The sequence below is a fragment of the Brassica rapa genome, chromosome A10 (assembly GCF_000309985.2).
Source record: "Brassica rapa cultivar Chiifu-401-42 chromosome A10, CAAS_Brap_v3.01, whole genome shotgun sequence".
NCBI classification, from domain to species: Eukaryota; Viridiplantae; Streptophyta; class Magnoliopsida; order Brassicales; family Brassicaceae; genus Brassica; species Brassica rapa.
The window spans coordinates 10,450,500-10,462,354 of NC_024804.2; the positions used below are offsets into that span (position 1 = coordinate 10,450,500).

The 11,855-nt window shown below is 28.5% G+C and overlaps 2 protein-coding genes and 1 long non-coding RNA gene across 3 annotated transcripts; 1 reads left to right on the forward strand and 2 right to left on the reverse strand.

Moving 5' to 3' along the window:
* Positions 1–985: 985 nt before the first annotated feature.
* LOC103844916 (ankyrin repeat-containing protein BDA1) lies at positions 986–3,809 on the reverse strand. Its single transcript, XM_009121742.3, has 4 exons — positions 3,435–3,809; positions 3,002–3,333; positions 2,619–2,902; positions 986–1,912 (listed from the first exon to the last, which is right to left on the reverse strand). The coding sequence occupies exons 2-4, from the start codon at positions 3,315–3,317 to the stop codon at positions 1,205–1,207; spliced, it is 1,308 nt and encodes a 435-aa protein (XP_009119990.1). The 5' UTR covers positions 3,318–3,333; positions 3,435–3,809; the 3' UTR covers positions 986–1,204.
* A 1,558-nt stretch (positions 3,810–5,367) lies between these two features.
* LOC117129282 lies at positions 5,368–5,986 on the reverse strand. Its single transcript, XR_004452985.1, has 2 exons — positions 5,574–5,986; positions 5,368–5,540 (listed from the first exon to the last, which is right to left on the reverse strand). It is a non-coding gene; the product is annotated as an uncharacterized LOC117129282 (long non-coding RNA).
* Positions 5,987–10,832: 4,846 nt separating this feature from the next.
* LOC103844917 (histone H2A.6) lies at positions 10,833–11,796 on the forward strand. Its single transcript, XM_009121745.3, has 2 exons — positions 10,833–11,102; positions 11,368–11,796. Exons 1-2 carry the CDS (start codon positions 10,914–10,916, stop codon positions 11,569–11,571), a joined length of 393 nt encoding a protein of 130 aa, XP_009119993.1. The 5' UTR covers positions 10,833–10,913; the 3' UTR covers positions 11,572–11,796.
* Positions 11,797–11,855: the final 59 nt, after the last annotated feature.

Below are 11,855 nucleotides of genomic sequence, written 5' to 3' on the forward strand. Positions count from 1 at the left end.
ATTAGTTTTACAATAACCAATCTTGATTGAACAAGTATTTTTCTAAGATAATAGCCTTCGCATGTGTAAGCCATTTGTTGTATGTCAGTTTACGATCAGACACTTTCTGTATAGTTTTATCATGATAATCTTCTTCGGATCCCTTGATAAAATTAACAGGTCATACATGCAGGTAAGGGTGGACGTTCTAGTATCCATTTGATTCGGTTCGGATCTATTCGGATTTCAGATTTTTGAGGTTAAAGATTTCAGTTTCATAAATTTCGGTTTGGGTTTGAATAATTCGTTTAAATTATTTTTAAAATTTTAAAATTCATATATACTTTAAATTTCTTAAAATATAAACATAAAATAATATATTACATATAACTTTGAAAAGTGTATGTCAAAATACATAAACTTAACATATAAATTGATTTGAATTGAATATTTAGATAGATACTCAATAGATATTTCAAGTATTTTTGGTGCTTTGAGTATTATTTATATATTTTCAAATTTTATATATTAAATCTAAAAATAATTAATATATTAAAAAATATTTCAAATATATTCAGATACCCAAAATACTTTAGTTAGAGCCGGGTTTGAATATGTAGTTACCAAAATTTTGAATCTGTTCAGATATTTAACTAATTTTAATTCGGATTCGATATTGTTTTTTAGATCGGATTCGGTTCGGTTCTTCGGATTCAAGTTTTTTGTTCAGCCCTTGCTGCAGTCTTGGGAATTTAATTATCTTGCCACTGTCTCACAAGTAGTGGAACTTAACAGATGGAAACTCTCGAGAGGGGGGACATCCAATCACTCATCTCTTTAAATCATGTCTTTCACCAGTGCTGCCTATTCTATCGAACTCAAGATGGTTTCTTTTGGTCAACCATACAGATTCTGAGCCAAACTTATTTTATTATAGGCGCACTTGAAGAGCCCTTCATCAGTTTATCTTTCCTATAGTATACATGGGTGGAACCTATTTATAATATAACACACAAGTGATTTGCAAACACATAAAATAAAGATACAAGTGATATGAATCCTTCATTGCATTTTAAGACTTTATTACACAAGTGATAAATATGAAATATATATGTATATATTTTTTTTTTGTAACACACACACAAGTGGTATTTATTATTGGATTTTTCACAACTTTCTGACGAAGTCCAACGAAGCAATGGTATTATATAAATGCTTCAAAAGTTTAAACCACGGTCTTGAAGCCTTCGGAAATCAGCTCACGTTTGGGTTCCGGTGCACTCTTCCGCGTGGTCCGCCTCCACCTCACGTAGAATACAAGCAGACCGACGAGAAATCCGAGTATAACGATCACGTATATATAGATGAGCGATATGGGGATCTCATTCGGCCGGAGATTATACTTCATGTACGTCGAAAGTACATAAGAACAATCGAGAGGTAACGTAATGCATATATACCACCAAGTGTATGCTCCACCAACTGGTATGAGTATAAAAGTCAAGGCCATAGATAGGAAATAGGCTATTGTATTGAATCCCCATAATAGCACAATCTTGGATACGACATCGTTGCTTTTGATGAAATCCTCATCATCATCCGGTTGAACCGCGGTCTGATAAGTAGCGGTGATTATCAAAGCTGTTATCACGAGAAGAGCGTTCCGTGTTCCGTCTGTCATATTACTCTTATATCGTGCCAATCCCGTCGAACAATGTTCCCAGAAAGAGACGGGTGTCTTTAGGAAGACAGACATTGTGTTAACCGTGGTTACAGAGTCCCTGGTCTTACCCCCGGAATGTTGTATGATTTTCTCTGTTTCTTTAATGTTCACGTGAGATCCATTGGCTCGTAAGACATCAAGGGCTGTCATGCCGCTTTTGTTCTGGATGTTGCGGTTCAGTGACATGCATTCCAACAGCTCTTTCACTGCCTGTATATATGTATTTCCCGACAACTATTTATCAGACAACTAGAGCACAACTGATTCAAAGAATATGAGAACTTGTGGATTAAAAGGAGGTCCACTCTACAAATAATTTAGAAATGTACCAAAGGGGTGTGTTCAATCTAGAATATATGAAGTATATATTAAAATGATAAATCTGATGTTATTCAAACCTGAATATTAGGAAGTATTTTAGAACCGAAAGTTATTGAACTTTTTATTTAGAATGTATTTTAAAATCGTTTAAGGTAATGGATTTTATGAGATTTCTAGTGATTTTGAGGTGTTTTTATTGAAATTTTATATAAAATAATTTTTTAATATCATAGTTTTAGTTGGAATTCTCTAATTCAGCTAAAATTATCTTAACTCATTCAAATCAAATCACTCTATACCCTCTTAATTAAATACTAGAGATTATATGTTCATCTTTTTAATATATTATATAAAGAAGTGTGCTAACATGATATTAAACGGCATTATAAGACTTAATAGCCAAAGTGTATTACTAATTGTATATGGTCATTTTGGGTCACATTCCAAATATACTATCTAAGTATCTAATATCACAATAGCATATTTAAACACCCTAACCGTGAATACGGATCCAACCATTTAAGTGCAGATAGTTTAAGAAATAGAGTGTGAATTTTCGACCATTTCACTATACAAAAGAAGGGCAAGAACATGCCTTACTATCATTCTTGTATGCCGCTAGGTGCAAGGCTGTGTTGCCGTCACGATCGCGTGTGTTCAGGACGTGTTTCTCAGTGGATAAAGCATCACTTATAAGCATTCTCTGCATCCAGCCTCTCAGAACTTCGAGCTCTTCGTGTCTATCGTTTTTAACCGTGATATGTAAAGCAGTCTCTCCATTAACATTTGCATCTCTAATGCTTTCAGGACATACAAAAAGAAACTCTGTAAGAAGATCCGCGTCGCCTTTTTCCGCCACAAGATGCAAAGGTGTTGTACCTGTCGTTAGTTAAATCTATCATCAAGTACTTTTATATATACTATTTGATTCAAATATATTTTTTAATAACATTTATTTGGAGCATATAACTAAAATACCTCCTCTTCCTCGAATACGAACAAGACTGGGATCAAACTTGATTAGATCTTGCGCTAACTCAACGTGCTGGTTCTCGACAGCGAGATGCAAGGGACTAAGCCCATCCTTGTTCAATTTTTTGGCAAAAGATGGCTGTAGAATCATAAGTTCCATTGCCAAATCTATCTTCCCAGTGGATGAAGCTTCGTGGAGAGGTGTGTGGACGAAAGGTAAAACGTCGACTTTTTGAAGAATACATGGATCCGCTTGAATAAGAGAATATAAAGCATCAACGCTAGCAACGCTTTGAGCAACTGAAAACAACCTTGGATCCATATTATTGGAATGTGCTCTAGATTATAATCATTTGAAAAAAAAATTACGAGTTTGATTAAAATTCTTGCAAATACGGAAGTGAATCTTGTATTGAATAAACCTGGAATAATTATATACCAGAACAGAATTTATCACTTATAAGTGTCGTGCTGATATAGTGCCACCGAGAACATGTGCTCTGTAAGTGTGTGTATTTTGGGAAGCTTATTCCTTGGTTTACAAGGTATGAACCTCCACTTCTTTTATAGGGCTTTTATCTCTACTGATACCTGGTGATCATCACACCAGCTTCTCCTTTTATAAGGAAGTAGATAGTTCCCACGCATTAACTTAATTTGGACTCGATACCTTTCTATAAAATACAACTTAATTGGATTCGATACCTTTTCTTTAAAATATAACTTAATTTGGATCCGATACCTTTCTATAAATACAACTTAATTGGATTCGAAACGTTTTCCATATTTGTATAGTTTTGTTTTGTTCATATTTGGAATTGGATATAGGTTGGGGTCCAATTCTTTCCATATCTATACTGCTAAAGCATTCATTTTATATGCCTGTATAAATTAATATGTCAGATTGAAAATAACAAGTTGACAAAAAAAAAGAGATTGAAAATAACAAAGATTTTGGTATAACCTTAACAATATAAGTGTTGTTTTGGTTAAAGACTCGGTTTCTCGTCCTTACGTGTCAATTGCTTTGTATCTTTATTTTTCGTTTGATTTCATCCTATTTACTAGGTATTTTACCCGCACATGCATGCATAATTATTTTATAAATATTTATTAATAAATATACTAGTAGTTTAGAGATAAAAGAATTAAATCAAATATTAAATTTATACTAACATTTTTGAATTCTTAATTTTTATTTATTTTAAACCATTATTTGGATAACAACATTAATATTTTTATTTTAAAATTTTTTGTTATCTTTAATAATGTTTTAATATATTAATTTATAAACAATTTTCTAATCAAATAAATAAATCTATAATTGTTAGTATAAAGTAATGTTATTAAATTAAATTCTTGGAATTGCCAAAACCTACAAAACCTCAAAATAAACCCAAAGCATACAAATATTAAGAGACCGAAACCAACTTTACATATTATATTAATCAAATTAAATAAAATTATGTTTGTCAATCGAAGCACGAATCCTCATCTCCCAAAAAAAATATTAATAATATTATTATTATAAAATTTAATAAATAAGATAATATCAAATATTTATGTGGATTATACATGTAATTATCATAATATTTTCAAAACTTTTTATTATTAATTATATAAATATTATAAAACTATTTATTAAAATTATTATGACTATTGATTATTAATTATGCTTATCATACGTTTATATTAATTAATTATTTACCATAACCAACTAAAAATATTTAAAAATATAATAGATAAGTTTAAAAATATAACAGATAAGTAAAGCTACTAACTAAAAACAATTAAAATATAATAATAAGTAAAATTACTAAGTAAAATTACTAAGTAAAATTATTTAAAATTTTGATTAAAAAAAACTAAAACTATGGAGAAGCTGATACATAAGCCAAATCACTTTATAAATAAAGTTATTAAATAACTAATAACTAAAAGCAATTAAAACATAATAATAAGTAAAATTATTAAGTAAAATTATTTAAAATTATTTAAAATTTTGACAAATAAACAAAAAAACCTAAAATTATGGAAAAGCTGACACATAAGCCAAATCACTTCATAAATAATAGTATAGATTTGAAAGTGTATATTATAATTTGGTGATATTTAACGTTTTCACCTTCTTATTCGAGCTAAATCATAACATGATGATGAATTTAAAAATTCAACTAGGTGTTTTGTCCGCACATACGAGCTTAATTCTTTTATAAATACTTATTAATAAGTGTATTATTAGTTTAAAGATCAATAAATTTAATGTTTCAATTAAATTTATATTTTTTATTAATCTTTAAATTTCTTAATTTTTAGCTTTATTGATTTAAAAACATTATTTTAGATAACAACATACATTTAACATGTTTTACTATATTAATTTATAAACAATTATCTAATTAAATAAACAAATATATAATTGTTAATATAATGTGATGTTACTAAACCAAATTCTTGGAATTACAAAAACCTACAAAATCTCAAAATAAATCAAAAGCACAAGAATATTAAACTGAACCCAATTTTACATATTATATTAATCAAACTAAAATAAGCTGTCAAAAAAATTTAATCAAACTAAATAAAAATATTGATATCTGTATAATTATATTGTGAAATACCTCCTATAATAACTCAATAAACACTCAAACAAAGTAACCATGTTGACAAAGAAAACATTAATATATAATGTATAAGATATGAACATTTCCTATCTATTGTTATATTCATTTCTAAATGCTATAATAAAGAAAACTATGTTATAGTCAATCTCTATTTTCTCCTATAAAATAGAAACTGCTATTTTCATATATATAGTATTTTTTCATTATAAAATTATAATTTCTTATTTTCAAATCATCTTTTGACTTTCAAATTTTAATAATTACTAGGTTAAGACCCGCGCCTTGCGCGAAATAAACATTATATATATAAATTATTTTATATATTATATGTTTATAACATATTATGAAATAAATAAATATATATTTAATAATTAAAAAGTCATTATCTACTACTTATATAATTAAATTGGTGCGAACATATAAATAAATTTTATAAATCGAAAAAATGTTTTTTCTATTTGATATGATATATAATTAAATTTAAATGATAGTAACATATATATGGTATATTTTAATATTAATATTCATTAGATGATGCTTTTTGATCATATTTTTTTTTATTATTTGTATATGTTATAGCAAAAAGTCTAAATTAGTGATAACAAAATTTTCACTGTGGGATTAATGGTTTAAGTAATTTATAATATTTAAAAAAATAAAGTTGTCAATATTTTTCCAAATTTTTTATCAAAACAATGTTCAAAGTAAATTTCAAAATGAAAATATTTATATATTTTTATATGGCACATAGTTTAATTTAAAACGATACATATATTTATATATATTTTATTTTTGATACTTATTAAATGAGACTTTCAACTTATATTATTTTTTAATTATTTGTATCACGTCATAACAAAAGTTTTAAATCATAGATCACAAAATTTGAATGTGAAACTTTTAACAGTTTTAGTAATTTATACTCGTTTTTAAAAATTCAAAATATAATATATAAATAATTTTTTAAGTTTTTATTATATAGTTACTATGCTTGTTTAATTTATTTTAATAGCTTAAAATTAAACAAATATAATTATAATACACACTTATTTTTATCAAATCTTTATTATTCAAAATCATTAATTGTTATATATACTTTAGCCACATTAAGCTATTCCGTAATCTTATTTAAGGAAATAATGAAACACATTTAATAATGTATTTATTGGAGTTTAATAAAAAGCTTATTATATATTTAGATGGACCAACCTATTTCTCTAAGGATTCTAAGAATCATTCTAGTGATGACATGTGGCTACAAAAAAATGTTGCAATGCTTCTCAAATAATATATATGGGATAACTAAAACAAATCATTTTGGAAAATATTTTTTTTTATTTTTAAAAATAGAATCACATTTTTCGTTTCATAACATTGTTTTACAGAAATTTTAAGTTAAACAAAGTTACAACTCTGTGAAATTCTTAAAAAATAAAAGTTAATAGAGTTAATTTTAAAAATTTATAAGGTACTTGTTGTATAAAAAATTAGTTTTATGAAAAATCTCTTTTGGAGGCAGATATTTTGAAAATATTTTTAAAAAGATAATTCCATTTCCAATAAAAATATTTTGAGAAATAAAAACAAATAAACATTTCTGACAAAAATATTAAATTTGAACTTAAATAACAAATAAATTTTATTCTTGCAGCTGAATAATAACAAATAAATTTTCATTATACTAAAATAATTTTATAAGCCTACTTTAAATATTTAGTATAATGATAAACCTAATTATTATATTTTTCAATATACTACTAATTGTAAAAATTAAAAAGAAATAAGAAAGAAAGATGTAGATAAACACATAATAAACACATGGAATTATCTTCTTTTTCCAAACACATTTTCTATTATTTTTTATATAAATTTTATAAATTATATATGTATACATTAGATATCAACGAATTTAAGCAGTCTAATTAAAATTATTTAATTAAACTAATGATTCGTCCTAAAATTATGAAGAACATGACAAATAAAAAAATTTACTTCTCAAATAATAGTATAGATAGATGCTTGATTTCTGTTTTTCTTTTCCTAAAAATGTAATGTTTGTAAGAAATTGTATATTTTAACAAAAAATCAAGTTAAGAAATTGTATATTTATATCACGCATCATCTCATATATATATATATGTAATGTAAAATGTAAAACACAATATTCCTAAGAGATAATTTATATATTACTTGTAATTATCTAATTTAATACTTTATTTTACATTTAAATTTTATAAAACATAGATAAGTAATATAGAAATTATACTTTTAATATAATAAAACTTATTATAAAGTTTATTTTAGTATTTTATTTATTTTTATATTAGATCACAAGTTACCTCGTTTAACTTATGATTTAGATGATCTGAGTTCGAATTTATATATTGAAGCTCATATAATAAATAGAGATTAAGTGTAATATACCCAATAGAGATCCATATTAGCTAAATGCCCTTGTGTAATAAATTCCAAAAGTCAGCTATCTTTTTGGGCCTGGACGGACGATAATACCCTTTTTTATCAGAGAAGATATGCAGAAGGAGATTCAGCGAAGAGTTGTTCTGACCTAGACCTGACCATAAGAAACGCTTCACTGAAATATCTAGTGGAAAAAGAGTAGATTTTATACAGTTTCTGATATTTCTTTTCACTGTAATCAAAACAATAGCAAATATATCATGTAAGCTGCAAGAAACTACATCAATGGTGGATCGATGCTGAGAATATTTTTTTTTTTTGATAAAAATTTGAGAATATATTGGATGTGTATTAGGCTTATTTATTTTCTTATAATTAGAAAGAGTGAAGGAAATTAAAGATTGTAGAGAAGAGGGAGAGACAAGTGAATATATCATGGAGATTATAAAGCATGGACTGTTAAAAATGCTATATATTGAAGAAGAAGAAGAAGTTGAGATTACGTTATAAGATATTCTATAGCAGCTAATATGATGTGTTACATATCCAATATATATTAACGGTTAAATTTGTTGTTGACATACGTTACCTAACTTACATAGCGTGTAACTCTAAAATTTAGCGGGTACACATTATGTTAGCTGAAAACTAATTTGTGGTCAAATGATAATTAGTGTAATGTGTAACCGCTAATGCATAATAGTATATATCATTTAATATGCATGGGACAACATATAAAATATGTAATATAAAAATAGTATTAGACGCTAACGACCAAAAATACACCATGTATTTTAATGGTTTGCATTAAGTGATCTAAATATATTTATGTCTACTTAAATTTTTCTATGTCTAAATATATGTGTATCGTGTTGGAGTATTGAAAGTTACTATACAATGTTAATTGTTATATAAAATGTTAGCATATAAATAGTAATTTCTCTTAAACAAATACATAAACCCCAAAAAAAATTATGAATAACAACCAATCCGATAAAAACGTGGTTCCTCTACATAAAGACGTCGCCATCAATCTTCTTTCATAATCTTTCAGCTGTCACCAATTACGGTTCCGGAAAATTACGAAACACCTAACAAAACTTGTACGAGATAAGAAATAATGTATCAAATAACAACTTATTAATCCACACCAAGTATCAACCTATTTGTCAGCTAACAAACTTAGTATAAAAAATACAAACTATTTATTCAACCATTTATCATCTACACATACCATGTATCAATGAACGTCAAGTCTCTTGTAATTTCATACCAACCAATTATCAAATCTTCGGTATCAAATTATGTATCAACTAATAATACATGTACCAAGTAACAAAAAGTTTATCAGATAACAACCAAATTATCATGTAACATATTAATTCATAGACATCTAGCAATCCATTTGTCAGCTAATAAACCAAGTGTCAAACAATGTACGAGCTAGCAAACCATTTATCAACTAAATAAACCATATATCAGTTAACATCAAGTCTTTTGTAACATCATATCAAACAGTTATGAATTCTTCGGTGTCATCTTATGTGCCAGCTAACAAAACATGTAACATATAACAAATCATATATCATGTAAAAAATATTATCATACAACATATAAACTCACAAGAACACCAAAGATCTGATAAAGCTGAAGTTCTATAAAAAAACATTCTGAAATTAATCGGAAGAGAGTGTTGAAATTAATAATCTCAAGCTCACCAAAAATATGTTTTGATTCATGAGCTCCTTTTCAACACAACTTTCTCCTATGCAATCAAACAAATCTTTTTAGGCAGACATCAATCAAACAAATTAAATAAATTCAATAGAACAAGAAAAACTAGTTCAAATCTAACTTGGTAAAAATCATTTAAAATTGTTAGATGAAGAAAATAATAAGAAAAAAATACAGTGTAAGAAAGATTCAAACGACAATTTTGATTTTGTGGTACGAGTTGATACGGTCGCCCAACGGCTCTTCACTAACGGCAAACATTTTCGGCGGAAGTGGGATTTCAATCATCTGAATGCGTTTTTATGCTAAAAATTGAAGCCTAAAGGAAAAATGGGACTCTTTAGTTTTCTTTTCGAAAATGCACGAACCATAGAATTATCCAATGGTTAGGAAGAAGCGATCTGACATGCAACATAGCGGCTGCAAAACATAGGGGATGTAGTTTGCAGGGGCAAAAGGGTCATGCAAAATAGTTTACTTAATGCAGGAGTATATGATTAGATAGATGTGTCTTTAGTTGCATTGGCACCAATTATTGTATAATAAATGAGCTGAGCTGAACTAACTCATGAAAGATCCGAGTTCACTATGAGTTCAATCGAGCGGGCTGACACCTGATGCCGTTTGTAAAACAAAATTGGAAACAGTTCATAAATATATTGTTGCTATATTCAACATTTTTGGGGTGGGGGCTAATTATTATCAAATTTAAATGAAACTTCTTTTCTAAGCTCAAAGTGAAGCCTACTGAACTTGTTTGTTAGACTTTTAGGCCCATACTTGGCCAGTTAACTTGGTAACTCGGTTTCGATTTGTCTAGCCCATAACATGTCCTAATGGAATAATAATAATTTCAATATTTTGGAAATTTCCTGTCATATCATTGATACGAGTTCGAAACAAAGAAAGTAAAAGAAACAAAACAACCAAGCGGTGGGAGAAAAACATTCAAATCGTAGCCTTTCATTGAATAAGCATCAACGGTACAAAAAGCAACGATCCGCGTACTCTAATATAATTGGCCAGTAACTTTATTTAACATGGGCAATATAAAACCTAACGCAGGTTCGTTATCTCCCACGTTCGATCATTGCCAAAAGATTCATCTCAAATTTCGTTCGCTCTCCTTGATTGTTAAAAAAATGGCAGGTCGCGGAAAAACTCTCGGATCGGGTGCAGCGAAGAAAGCAACGTCTCGTAGCAGCAAGGCGGGGCTCCAATTCCCGGTGGGTCGTATCGCTCGATTCCTCAAAGCCGGTAAATACGCCGAACGTGTCGGAGCTGGTGCTCCGGTTTATCTCGCCGCCGTCCTCGAGTATCTAGCCGCCGAGGTGATTATAATCTCGTCCCATCGCATAGGCGTATCGGTTACGTCTCTGTGTGTTGCGTGATCTATGGTCAATCTATGGTTCTTTTATATTACGATTATGCCATGCAAATTTAGGGTATTTTAGTAATTTATCCGTTAATTGGTAACCTTTGGTTTGATAAAGTTTTCATTTTTTTTGGGTAGTTTAATCTTATTACCAAACAGAATTGAAAGCATCCAGTTTTTGTTGTTGAGGCTGAAACATGTTTGTGTTTGATTCTGTTTAGGTACTTGAACTGGCTGGAAACGCAGCGAGAGACAACAAGAAGACACGTATCGTCCCTCGTCACATCCAGCTCGCCGTGAGAAACGATGAGGAGCTAAGCAAGCTTCTTGGAGATGTGACTATTGCCAATGGAGGAGTGATGCCCAATATCCACAACCTCCTTCTCCCCAAGAAGTCTGGTCCTTCAAAAGCTCAGGAAGATTAGGTCTCCTTAACACAATAAATAGGACAAAGTCGATCTCTGACTCTGTTTTCTCTTTGGCTTTCATATAAAATAAACGTGTACTAGCTAATATAGATCACTTGTGACAAAAAAAAAAACAGAAAGCTAATATAGATCACATGTAGTAGTAGTGGCTATGTTTCTTTATGTTGCTTGTTGGACATCTTTGTTTTTAGTTTGTGTAAATATGAAAATGTTTTACGAAAATGAGCATGATATAAATTAATTTCTGCAAAAACATTATTCACTATTCAAAAGTTGGGTTG

Coding starts and splice junctions, on each gene's coding strand:
- LOC103844916 (XM_009121742.3), bottom strand. CDS start 3,317: ATGGATCCAAGGTTGTTTTCAGTTGCTCAAAGCGTTGCTAGCGTTGAT. Junction 2,903..3,001: donor TCGTATTCGAGGAAGAGGAG/GTATTTTAGTTA, acceptor AACTAACGACAG/GTACAACACCTTTGCATCTT. Junction 1,913..2,618: donor CATACAAGAATGATAGTAAG/GCATGTTCTTGC, acceptor ACATATATACAG/GCAGTGAAAGAGCTGTTGGA.
- LOC103844917 (XM_009121745.3), top strand. CDS start 10,914: ATGGCAGGTCGCGGAAAAACTCTCGGATCGGGTGCAGCGAAGAAAGCA. Junction 11,103..11,367: donor TCGAGTATCTAGCCGCCGAG/GTGATTATAATC, acceptor GATTCTGTTTAG/GTACTTGAACTGGCTGGAAA.